Raw genomic sequence first — 13,805 nt, forward strand, 5'->3', positions numbered from 1 at the left:
CTTTAAAACAATCACCAAAATCACAATAACTATGCCACTCAAGTATGTGTTTTTGTGAACATGGTTTTGGACTCACATGAAGGTGTGGTAGAATCCACACAACCTCCAATGATCTGTCACTATTTAGTGTCTTATTTTTGTCCTCTCTCACAAAAGCATGTAATCAAAGAGGTATAAGCTATCTTAAACCATCATACCATTGGTATGGCAGAAGTCTCATATCACTGTGAAGTAGTGCCATGCTCATTGGCACATTCTCACTAAGGAACACCAACAGGCTGCTGCTCCTTACTGTAACCATTACAAATATTTCCAGGAAAGGAAAGATAGCAACCATTTGCCACATTACCACGATAGATAAAAACCACCCCCAGAAAAATATAATTTCTTCCAACACTCACCTGGAACATTTCCAAAAATGCACCCCTTTTGTGGGAGATGAATGGCCCTGTGAGAGCGGTTGAGCATTTTCAACCCAGTAGTGAATTTCAACTCGGAACATAGGCTTAATTCGACTGAAGCCAATGGCCCTCAGCATTTGTAACTCAATGTATAGTTGAAGTCACTGATTTATGTTCTCTTTAACATCCCATGAATGTGACAAAACATAGAGCAGCACAAAATAACCATGCCCATGTTTGCTCAGAAGCAAGCCCCACTGATTTCAGTGGCGTAGTGGTTATAGAGTCAGATTGGGGCTGGAGAGACTCAGGTTTTCATCCCCATTCAGCCCCAAAACTCACAGGGCAATTTTGGGCCAGTCACAATCTTGGTCTAATCTACCTCACAGGGTTGTTGTAAAGATAAAGGGGAAGGGGAAAGCAATGTATACCACCTTCAGCTTCTTGGAGAAAGGTAGGCTCTAACAGTAAGAAATACATTTTTAAAGTGTGTTTAGCATTGCAATTATTGATGCAAAGACTGACATTTATCTTCAGAATGCCTGGGTTTTTGTTAAATGAATAATGAAAATGCATAAGAAAGGTATTGTGTGAGAAAAAATGGAGGAGGCATTGAGATGCTGCAAATATATGGAACGAGTAATGTCTTTTAAATGATTCTGCTGCCGGTTTCATATTGCAAGTAAGAGCTGTGTGGTTAAGGAGTTAAACAACTTTAAATTCCATATTCAAATGAATAAGATGTTAATTTGAATTCTGTGAAGGACAGGTGGCATTGCAGTAAGAGGGTTTTTTTGTTTTTGAAAGTCAGATAAATGAGCTATGGAATATAAAGGCTCCTAAAATGACAAACATACACTGGAAACAAAGCTACAGTTGGCTGTAATCAAGACACATTTGCAAAACATTTAAAACTTTGCAACAGGGTTTATTACATCCTGCAATATGCAAACTGAACCCTTTGCGTGCATACAATGGTGCAGAAAAATGGCATTTTTAAATGTGCATTCAGTTTTTATAAGTAAAACTGAATGCATATTTATGTGACCAACAGCTGTCATTTCTACATTGACATTTGGGATAAGCTAGAATAAAATTTTGTAGAAAATGATTTAGCTTTCACAGTGGAAGGAAAAGGAAGAAAAAGTACGCGAGATTGAGCACTATAAAACCCTTTGTGTCACGGGATTAGTATTGTATGTATGTGCAGCAGCCGATCGTTTTGCTCGCCTGCTTGCTTAAACAAACGCTCGGTCCTCTCTTCCACCAACACACTAAACCAGTGTTCGGAACTAATTTTAAACTAAGCTGTTCCGAGGCTGGAACTGAAACACAAAGCAACCAAAAAGAAAAAGGGAGAGAGAGAGAGAAAAAAAATTCCTTCCCCTCCAAGCTCGACTCTTTTTGCTTTAGGAAACCCACGCTGCTGCTTCCAATAGAGGGTAATGGCTTACCAGCTGTCAAGCTCCAGCTCCAGCAGTGACTGAGTCCTCTCCGAGTTACAATGCAAGCACCACATGGCTGGAGAGAGAAGTCACAAGGAGGGGCCCCCGAGCTGCGAGCATATCCTTCCCGGGGGCTCCCCTAACACCTCGGGGCCCGCGCTGAGGCAGCCGAAAGAGGCAACTGGGGCTGGGGGCACGGCACTGAGGAGCTCCCCCAACAAGTCTCCGTGGGCGAGAGGAGGGAGCAGCTCAGCGGGGGTCCGGGAAAGGCGCGGGCACTCGCGAGGTCCACCCTCTCAAGCTCTGGCGCGCGCGGGCGCGTACACACACACAGGGAGGCTCTCGCTAGCTCGCGCGCTCCCGCCCCTCCACTCACACACGCTTACACATCCATTCCGCTAGAAGCGCGAGCTGGGAATACAAATGCCAGAGCTGGGAGGGGTAACATTGATCTTATTAAGCCGAGGCTGGTTTCCAGGACGGGGTGAGGGGGGGGGGGCGAAAATGGAAGAGGAGAGCAAGGGGGGCGGTAGAGACCGCCACAGAAAGGGGTGTGTGTGTGTGTGTGTGTGTGTGTGTGTCCCGCTCTCCTTGTCCTTTTGCCACTGCAGGAATGTGACAAGGAGGAGGAGAATGCAGGAGCAGCCGCCTCCCGCTCGCCCGCTTGACTCCCCGCTTCTCTTCACGTGACGGAAAGAGCGGGGGCTCTGGCAGCTCTATTAATAGCTGCATTCAGACTGGGAAAGACAGGCTTCATTGCTATTCAGCAGCTTCGCTGTCACTGGAAGCTGCTGCTCCCCCAGGCAGGCACACACTTGGCTTGGGTAGCAACAAATGTTTGCGTTGGCTTGGAAAGCGCCTGGAGCTGCTTTCGGAGACCCTCATTCTTTTTCTCCCCCCCCTCTGCCCCCGCCCCATTTTGGTTTCCCCGGTTTTGCTTCGGCTGGGATGCTTTGCAATATAATGCGATGTATGCCTTCTTATCTTTGGGAAGGGCGTCTTTCGGACGTAATTGCTCCTAGAGTTAATTAAAACTAAAATCTTAAGATAAAAGGACTGCGGAACTCTTTATTATAAACGGCAAGCTAACGACTCCCAAGCGCCTGCAGCTGGAGCAGTTTAAGAGCTGCTTGCACAGAGATGAATGACTACGAAATGAACACTGCGGTGTGTAAGGCCTTGTACCTTTGGACTGTGCCCATCTCGCAGCTTTGATGTAGTTTTGTTTTTAAGCCAGTAAAACTTTAACGTGTGGGGGTTATGGCAAGACAGTAAAGATGTGATTTTTGAATCAAACTAAAGTACACCCAGACATGCACCAAAAGGAAACTTTTTTTCATGTTGCTTTTGCTACCACATTGAAATAATTGTTTATGTAAATCAGACCAGCACTTCTGTTTAACTTCTCAACGAGGCTTACTCAAAGTGTTACAACGACCCAGTATATTGCTGTATATCAAAAACTAAAAACTCACTGTATAAGGTAAGGTGACATATTTATACATTCTCTTCAGTCTTTTGATATTTCCCCTTTAAACTTAGGCAGATTAAAGACATCTTTACATTTTTTTGCTTTTCACTGCTTTAAAAAAACCAATGCACATAGCATTATTTTGAACTCATTTGAGCTTTTTTTTTTTTTTTGAAAACACAGTAAATGAACTTCAGGCTACAAGCTTCAAAAAATCTACTCCTTTTTTTGTGCAACAACACTTTATCTATTCAAACCTACTATTACTAAGTGTTCCTAGTGCATAAAAGTAAGAAAACAAATGTGAATCCCCCCCTGCCCACTTAAAAAAAATTGAGAGGAAAAAGTTGCTCACAAAAATAAATACATCTGTGTCAGCTATTGCACCAAGACTGGTAACAAAAAATTGCTCTCAACCTCCACACATTTGTTCCAGGCACGTGGCTTTAAAATTATGATTTGGCTAGAATAGTAGCACTAAAAATAACCCCGTAGAAGTTCCAAATAATTATTCATGGCATTGTTAGATTTTATTTGCACAGTAAAAGAACAGTACAGTAATTTCTCGAGTTTTTGCTGTATCCAAATGTTACTACCATGACGAGTAAGAATATGCACTTTTAGTCATTGTGAGGAAAACAAAACAAAACCCTGAGGATCAAAGTAGATCCCCATAAGTTTCCTGTTTAGCGTGGGATGCAACTTGGGGCTGCTGTTTAAACCAGTAAAAATGGTTTAAAACACAGCAATCCAAAGGGGGTGATGGAGAGGGAGAACCAAAGATGGACAACATGCCATATCTAGAGCCCTGTCAGGAATGTGGTTGGAAGGGAGGATGAAATGCTGCTTTCCCTCCTGCCTCCTTTAAAGATCCAGTTTGGCACACCCACCCACGTACATGTACATGTACATACACAGACACAGTCTGGGAGCCTCAATGGTACCCCTCTGGAGGCTTCACCTGGGGCAAAAAAACTGGCTCCCCATACCCCCTGTAGCTACAGCTCTGTTTTCAGTGGTGGTGGTGTTTCCAATAGGAGACAGAATACATATGCACAACACCACCATTTCAGATAGCGTCAGAGGAATAAGATCCATACCTTCCCCTGATCTGCCCCTAACCAAGGGCTATGGTGATCTCTCTGGTGTCGGGAGGAGGTGGTCTCATGAGGCTGGATCTCTCTCTCTCCGGGGACAGACTACTCTCTCCACGTTGGAGAACAATGTTGGTTCAAGGTTTCGGAGGGCACTTGGGCAAAACATCATCAGTGCTCCTCCACTTCCTCAATAAATCTACCCCTTCACTGCCACTGTTGCCACCTATAGCTCCATCTCTGGCTCATCATTGTCATCAAACAAAGCCAACTAACAAGCAGGCAGTGGTAGTTCCTCCTCCTCCTCCTCACCACCATTCTTGTTTGCTTTCTCATCCCTGGGCCAGAGTGAGAGGAGGGTGAAGTAGCAGGATGCAATACTGAAGAGGAGGAACAGGCCCAGATGACTCTGGTTAGTGGGTCCCCTACTGGCAGGGGTGCCAACTTTCCCCCTGCATTGGGGAGGGTGCATCACGTGATGTGTCCCCCGTGTGACATACCGTGAGGAGGAGGAGGAGCATGGTGCTGGGCTCTACACTCTGCCTCCTCCCTGCGGCATGCGCCAGGGGGCAAGATGCATGGAGGGCAATTGTTGCCCTTGCTCGTCTGAACCTGCTCCTGGGTGGGGGATGAGACGCCCAGAGGGTGCTTGGCAGTGGCGGTGGATGTTGGCCCCCTCAATATTGGGGGGAGCTGGGCCCCCTGATTCAAAATATTGAGGGGGATGGAGCCGCTAGCACCCCCTATACCGGTGCAGGTGTCTGCTGGCATTTGGGCCTTGGCAGGTGCTGACCATGCAAACCTTCTACACTAGCCTTGCTTGGAGAGGGAGAGCTGAACATCCTTTGACCCCTGGACTGTCCTGCCACAGATCATAGGACTATAGCCTAAATTAACAATGCCCATGTTTTTATCCTGTTATCTTGACTACCGGTATTTGGTGTTGATGGTGGTTCTGCCTAAGAGATGCAAGAGCCCTCATTTCAAGGAGATATTTAAACATGTGCTTTGCTAGAATTTAATGAGCTGCTTCCTACTGAAACACAACACATGGTATAAATAGAAAAATCCTCCAAATATCTCAAGTGTAAATTTATCCTCATCTATATTTAAATATCTATGAGAAAACTAGACCAGATTCATTCAGACTAGGTTTGCAGATAGCTATTTATGTAATAGCAGAGTCAAAAGGCACCGGGTTTTCTTTTTAGTCAATGCATTCTGTCTCTTGATGCAATAAATCTCTCCATAACATTTATAATCCATTGATGTGAATATTCATGGGTGGGGATTTTATGGGATTTCAGTCCTAAGAATTTTCTGAGGCAAATCCTTATTGTATGTGGCAAACACAGCTTATTGTTTTTATCGCTCTCTGACCCTAAAAATAAATTACACATATATATGCAGATTAACCTATTTTTTAATGAAGGAAGACAGGAGATTATATATAATATCTCATCCACAGGCCCCATACAACCAGGAAAAAAGCACCAAACTGCATTTTTGTACATAAAATCTAAGCATGAGATGTCTTGTACAGCTTCAAATTGTTGTCTCACTGATTAGACTCAACACAGCCTTATATTAAGACACCACGTTAACTCTCTGTCCTACTTGTTTTTAAAAAATATTTTGCTAGTTGAAACAAAATAAAAAAAAATCCTTCCAGTAGCACCTTAGAGACCAACTAAGTTTGTCATTGGTATGAGCTTTTGTGTGCATGTATCTGAAGAAGTGTGCATGCACACAAAAGCTCATACCAATGACATACTTAGTTGGTCTCTAAGGTGCTACTAGAAGGATTTTTTTAATTTTGTTTCGACTATGTCAGACCAACACGGTTACCTACCTGTAACTAGAACATTTTGCTAGTTGTTACACAGTGGTTGCACCATTGTTTCATGTAAATTTATGTGCTTATGTTTGCTATTCTGTCAGGGCACAATCCTGATAGTCAAGTGCTGCTAAATTCCATGTATTTCACAAAACGATAGCATATAAGACACCCCCCCCCCCAAGGTAGAGCATTCCTAATAAATGGCTGCCCAGCCTTCACATAAAGACCTTTGGGAGGGAGATTCTATCCGCCTCTAGATAATTGGTTCTATTGTTGAACTGCTCTTACTGACAAGAAACGTCTTCTGATCTTCAACCAAAACCTAACCTTCTGTAGTTTAAGCCCATGACAGCCTTTCAGGGTTATGTGAAGAGAGCTGTCATGTCTTCTCTCACTCTTCTCCAGGCGAAACATACCCAGTTCCTTCAAACTTCTCTCATGGGATTTGTGTTCCTTGCTGCTCACCACCTTTACTGCCCTCTTTCTCAATCCTGTTCTACTTTGTGCATATCCTTTTGAAAGTGTGGTCTCCAGAACTGAACACCAGAAAGTTACAGCCTTGAAGTCATTTTTGTGCCTATTAATATTTAAGGGATTTTCTACATATTTTCCCAGTCCTTGTTCCCCATAAGGGACCCCTGTTAGAGCCAGACTCCAGTTGTTCAGCAGCTCCATGTGGTCAAATAGCCACTGCCTGCCTGTCAGCTGGAGTGGGGAGGCAAAAACTGCTTTTAGGGCTCACCCAATCAAGGAGTATATAAATTTTATGGGTTTTTTTAACCCAGACATTTTGGGTTGTACTGTGTACATTAAAATGCATTTATCAGTGAAAATAACATAAAGAAAATATTAGGGGAAATCGCTTGCAAAAATGTATACAGTATGTATTAGGCAAAAATACTTAGGGTTGTAGCCAACACTGTGTGTGCAGTTCCACTCACACAACAGAACTTTCCCCTCCTCTCATCTTTCTGCTGCACTTTGAAGTTCCAACAACTGGAGCTTCAAAGCCCAGCATCACCTGACACCATATTAATATCAGGTGACTGACAGGTGGGAGGCTCTTTCCACATGTCAAACATGGCTTGCTGCCAAAAAAAGTTCCCCCGACCCTGATTTATAAGCTACCCTAAAACAAAAAGAAGCTCACAAAATAAAAACGTGGTAAAAGCAACACAATAAAAATACAGTAAGATGAAGTGCAGCATTTTAAAAAAACTTAAGATAAAAACTAGATCAAAGAGAGGAGAGAATTTTTTTAAAAAAAATAAATCTAATTAAATTTTAAGTAGATGGGAAAATAAGACGTCTTCACCTGGCACTGTAAGTATATTCAAGTAGGCACAAGGTGGGACTCACTGGGGAGCATGTTCTGTAAGCAGGAGATGACTTGCAAAGGCCCTTATAAGATGTGTCTGCTGGGCCTGCTCCAGCATTCTGTTATCACAGTGGCCAAAAAGATGCCTCTTGGAAATCAACAAGCAGGACCTGAGCACAGAGCCCTCCCCCCTGTGCTTTCCAGCAATTGGTAGTCAGAAGCATTACTGCCTCCAACCACTGAGGCAATAGAATAGCTATCATAGCTAGTAGCCATTGATACTCTTATCCTCCATGATTCTGGCACATCCTTTTTCAGAGTCATCCAAGTCAAAGGCCATCGCTGCCTCCTATAGGAGTGAGGTGCCACACCTGTACTCCCCCCCCCCCCATGATGACACCGAACCTTTGGGCTGAGGGAGAAACTGGAAGAGGGAAGAAGCATAAAATGTCTCATAGCTGTGCCACTTACATGGCTTTTCAAATCTTCAGTACCTTGCTTCCCCCCTCCCCTTGTAGCTTCTCCAATAGAGATGCCCCATGCCTCCTTACATAATCATAGCATTTCCTAGGCTCTGCTTAGGCCTTAGGGGATGTATCTACCTGCAGGAGTGAAATTTAGATGTAGTTATGGAAATAAAAATGAAATGCTAGCCAACACAATGTGTTTTTTTGTTTCTCATGTAATTTATTAATCAAGTGTGACCACTTTTTTTTTAAGATAGTAAATTTAATTCTTAGGGATAATCCGGCCTCTTTCTATTATGTTTGTCTTTTTAATGGCCTCCTATCCTTTTACAAACTAATTCAAGATCTGTTTAAATATATATTTCACACTTTTAGGGGTGCGTTGAATTCCAGTGTATTCAGTGTGATTAACTTCGGAATTATTCTTAGCCAGGGTAACAATTACTGCTGATTTAGATGACATGTAGTACAAATTGCTGTGTGCTTGTAATTACAAATTGCATTTGTTGCACTCCAGGGGATTTATAAACATTGATATCTTGGCTATTAACATGTTAAATTACAGTGATTTATACAAAGCGTGTTCTTTACATGGAGAGCACGTGTTGCGGTGGGGGCAAACAAGACATCCCTCTGTTGCTGGGCGGGTTAGTTTGGATGGCCACGAATCTTATTGGGCACCTCTCGGTCGTTGGGGAGAATTTGATGTTGCAATTTATGATTGATGGCCAAGGGGCTATTTATTCCCTGCACGCAGTGTTGAGCTGCCTCTTTTCGCTGCACGCATTGGATCATCCGCCCACCCTCCCTATATTTAGGGCTGTTCGCATTGACCTTGCTATGCCTGTCATGGGGTCATCTGCTTTGGGGCAGGGGCCTGGTAGGAATTTTTCCATTTGGCTGATTGGCCGGTGCCATTTGGTTTTTTGCCTACTGCGTAGCAAAATCATCACAACTTGTAAGGCTAGACATTGGTTAAATTTGGTTGATGAAGGCGTATGGTTGGCTGTGCCTGCCCCTCCAATGCTGCTGCTGCAAGTGTATTCAGTTAAAGGAATCCAGGGGCTCGGCATGCTCTTGTCTGAACCCCTGTCAAGGGGCTAGAGCCACGAAAGAGCCTCTGGGAGCATTTGGGGAGAGGTGAGGGCCTGGCACCCAGCTCCATTCTCTCCCCAAAATGTTTTCCCTTATTGACTCCTGCAGGCTTGTGGATGTCAGTTCTGTTCCTACCTCTAGGTGGGAACAGATAGTCGCGAACCAGTGCCTAAGCAACCACTCACATTCTGTAATCAATAAAGTTGTGGCCAAAAAATTATGCCAAAAACATTAAACAAAAATTCTGTGTAAATTGTGTTTTATTTGAGGGTTGCTTGTGGACCTTGACACGCAAAATGCTGAATGAACCAAAATCTAATTGTGGTCTTATTTATATGAATGGGGCCTTAATACACTTCTAGAGTTGACAAAAATGGCTTTTTTGACATTAGATTTCAGTATATCTGACATATATTTTAATTTGGCTGTGTTTCTTAGATACTTAAGTTGAACCAAAATCCCTCTAGGAATGGAATACATTTACTTTCAAGAAACTATGTACAATTTACATGCTTCTTTCTACTCCACATCTTACTGGTAAAACATTCATGCCAGTGTAATTCAGGAAGAGCGCCAAGTTAAGACTCACATGTGAAGTTCAAATTCTTAACAGGAATATCATAGCAACAAGGCAAAAGAAGCACTTTCCATACATGGTCCTAGAAACAAATCTTTAAAGGCAGATACACAATTTCAACTTTTTTTATTAAAGATTTTTTTTACTGCCCTTCACCAAATTTGCCACAGTGAACAACAAAACACAACAAAAATAAAATCATTAAAATAAGTTACATAAATAACTACGTAATGGATATATAGTCATCTTTAGAATTTACCTCACCCATCATAACTCTCTACCTCTAAAAGCCTGACAAAAGAGGCGAGTCCTCACCTGCTGACTAAATAAATACATTGTAGAGGCAAGTGGCACCTCGGATGATTCTACAGCTGTGCAGTTACCACAGAAAAAACTTTGCCTTGGCCCCCATACTACAAACTACATACTACACACCTCATTCAAAGAAGGGCCTACCATGACAGATTCACCGTCTGATTGAAATGGATGGGCAGGCTTTAACAGGATAAGACACTCTCTCATATATTTACAGTAAAAATGCACATACTCGTATGTATCGGAACCATATCATACGTGCAAGAGATTACAATGCCTAGGGCTTCCACTCTTGATAGCTGCTCTGCTCCCTCAACTTGTTCTGCAGACTCATAACCAGCCCAATCATAGCAAGCAAGCATTTGGCGGCAACTGCTAAACAAATCAAGGAATTCTTTAATTCTAAGTTTGTACCTGGCGGATTTGGGCATTCTAGTAAATAAAAAAGTAGTTCCTACAAGCCTCAAGTATGCGCACCCATTCTAAATCATGACGTTCCTATCCTAAGCTTATTTTTATGTCACCTCTACGTGCATTTCATTGGGGGGAAACAGAGGAACATGATGAATCATGACAAGAAGTAAACTACTGGTGTCCCCATCCCCAAACTTGAAATCGTGTGTTCTAAATATTTCAAATTATTTGAGTGACAGAACTGTGCAACATTGACTCATTACTTGAAGATGAAACCAGCCATGAAAATATTTAAACCACAGCTGCCTTTTCCATTATACATTCGTAGTGTAAGGTCACAAGTCTGTACTTATTATCCTTTCCTTACTGTTTCCAGGTGGTGGCATGTTAGTCTTTTGTAGCAAATATAACAGAGAGTCTTGCGGCACCTTAACAACTAAACAATATGGCATAAGCATCAGATACAAGTTTCTTTGCTGTTTTTTTTCTCACACTGAGAATCTGAGCACATGGTATCATAATTAACAGGATACAGTAACTAAGAGAAGTATTACATTTTCCATCAGCTCTAGCCAGCAGGACCAATGGTCAAGACTGAAGGGAACTGTGGTCCTACAACTACTGGAGGGCCACAGATTCATCACCCTAATCTATAAGAACTGATGACGGGACTCATTCCTTGGTGCAGTAGATGCAAACACAGAGGTGCAAGCCATCCAGATACTCTGAAGTTCCTGTTTTGTTTTTTGCCACTTTGCCAGAGACACACAGATGGAAACCACACAAACCAAGTTGCCCATCTATGAATGATGAAGCAGTGTCCTCCTACTATGTAGCAACTCTTTACCATCACCTAAGGCTTGATCCATTACCTTAATGGTTGGATCATGCAATCCGTTCCCAAGTTCATCAGCTTCCTGGAAACACAGCATCTTTATATTACCACTATGTTGTTTTATTGTGGTGCAAAAATAGTGAATGTATACTATCATTAACTGACTCGATTTGGAAATGTGCAACTTTGATTTAAGGGATGTGCTGACATTTGACTGACAAGCACATAGATGATCATTTGCCAAATACGGTTCTTTTTCTTAATCCTCTTGTGAAACTATTTTAACCATCCTCTTTTGAAAGTATTGAATTATGCTTGCAAGCGCTCTTAGCAGTAGAAAATGCTTGTTTAAAAACAACAGGGTTGCTTCCTCCCTTGTCTAAAACCTGGAAAAAAGTGATTAAATTGTTTCCTAAAGGTAAAGGTAAAAGTACCCCTGACTGTTAGGTCCAGTCGCGGGGTTGCAGCGCTTATCTAGCTCTAAAGGCCGAGAGAGCCGTTTGTCCGCAGACAGCTTCCGGGTCATGTGGCCAGCATGACTAAGCTGCTTCTGGTGAACCAGAGCAGCATACGGAAACGCTGTTTACCTTCCCACCAGAGCAGTAACTATTTATCTACTTGCACTTTGACGTGCTTTCGAACTGCTAGGTGGGCAGGAGCTGGGACCGAGCAACAGGAGCTCACCCCACCACAGGGATTTGAATCACCCCTAGTTTCAGTGGTTTAGACCACAGCGCCACCCGCGCGTGACAATTTTAATTTCCTTGTAATACTTCTGCTGTGTTTCTTTTTTGTAACTGTATATGTCTGAAAACCTAATAAAAACACTCTGAAAAAACAAACAGATTAAATTAACTTCAGCATAACTGCTTTTGTCCAAGATCAGAAAAATCTTATTTGAGTAACACAATGCCTTTAACTACCATTATTCACAGCTATTACCTACAGCATCCTGAAATGATGTGTGGAATTCATCAGATACTGCCATGAGCTAATTTGAGCATGCATGAGAAACAGCAGAACCAGTGATTCAGGTATTTCACCCACAAGAACAGATGGTTTAAAATATATGAAGTGCTAGGATTGCAGAGGCAGATGAGGCAAACTTGGGCAGCTTTATTTCCAATAAGATGCACTGGCTATTAAACAGGAAACCTTTCCATTTCATTAAAACTTCCTTAAAGTTGGAATCCTAATAAACACTTACCTGGAAGGAAGACTCATTGCAGACAATGGGACTTACTTGTGAGTATGAGGCTTGTTAGGCAGTGCAGTGTGCTGTTACATACAGAAGTCCCATTGAGCTAAATTAAAACTACATGTTTCTTATGTATCTTAGACACAAGCAATAAATCTTTTGTGTTTATTGCTGAATGTTTCATGCCAGTTACCTGCAAAATATCCACAGCTGCTAAGGTTTCTTGAACTGGCTGTCTGTACCTCTTTTCTATCTTTTTCTGTAGCACAGTGTTTCCCAACCTTGTGCCTCCAGATGTTTTTGGACTACAACTCCCATCATCCCTAGCTAGCAAGACCAGTGGTCAGGAATTATGGGAATTGTAGTCCGAAAACATCTGGAGGCACAAGGTTGGGAAACACTGCTGTAGCACACCAAATTCTGGTTATTGACTAGAAGAAGGCTGACAAAAGTGTTTTGCCTTGCGGTGTATGTCTGCTGGACTTAATGGCCATATGACTATTTTCCTTTAATGCCACTAGACAATGTTTTAAACTCTTTCCAGGCAGTTAAGCTTTAATTAAGTTGTTAGTCCAGGCATATCTAACTGAAATAGATTCTATTATCTGTGGGCTATATTTAGCCCACTGCCACATACTGAACTGAAGAAAGAATTAAGATTTTCAAATGTTGGTAAGCTAGTAAGAATGATATTCAGTCCAAATCCTACTTCAAAGCCCAAATAAACAGAGTTATTTGGAATAACTCTGTATTGCTTATTCACAAATATTTGGTGGCTAGTAAGGAATAGTAGACTGAGATGTTCTTTGCATAAATGTGTTCACTTTCAAATGTAGTAGTGGTAAAACTTGTAATCACTTTATTTGAAAAATAAAGAAATAAGCAGCTTTATCGGCTGTGATATAGCTGACTTTCCTGAGCATGCCCATCCTCAAATCATGTCCACTGCAAATGCAAGATAAATAAATCTTAGAGAAATAGTGCTAAGTAGAAAATTAGACTTAATCTTGAGGAGTCATGTAAGTCCTCAGCAATTCCCAAGAAGAGTGGTCAAGTCAAGCATATAAAATAGACAAAAATAAAAAAGCACAAAAGCATAAAGTATAAAATAGCAGCCACATCCCAATGAATGTTAAAGGCTTCTGAGGCTTACAAATTGCTTTATCATTTTTTTGAAGGGCACTGAAGAAATTTTAAGAATTTCTGGCAGTTGTATCTGGGATTGCACAGTGAACATGTGTTTTTCCATGTGGACTCTAAAGTATAGTCAAGAACTGCCCTGAATGCACCAGACCTTAATCCATTTGAAGAAGAATTACTATTTGTCATTATCCT

At 42.0% G+C, this 13,805-nt stretch overlaps 1 protein-coding gene across 10 annotated transcripts in view; it reads right to left on the reverse strand.

The window, feature by feature from the left end:
* Positions 1 to 13,805, reverse strand: part of IQSEC1 (IQ motif and Sec7 domain ArfGEF 1) — a 321,439-nt gene that overhangs the window by 76,156 nt on the left and 231,478 nt on the right. Inside the window, exon 1 of one of the 10 annotated variants that reach the window (XM_035106284.3) lies at positions 1,856 to 2,139. The exons of the other annotated variants lie outside the window; for them this stretch is intronic. Within the exon in view, the coding sequence (XP_034962175.2) occupies positions 1,856 to 1,920 (65 nt within the window). The 5' untranslated portion in view covers positions 1,921 to 2,139. Of the gene's footprint in view, positions 1 to 1,855; positions 2,140 to 13,805 lie in introns of those variants that run through there. 10 annotated transcript variants of the gene reach the window in all.

The sequence above is a fragment of the Zootoca vivipara genome, chromosome 2, assembly GCF_965207765.1.
Source record: "Zootoca vivipara chromosome 2, rZooViv2.hap1.1, whole genome shotgun sequence".
Lineage (NCBI taxonomy): Eukaryota > Metazoa > Chordata > Lepidosauria > Squamata > Lacertidae > Zootoca > Zootoca vivipara.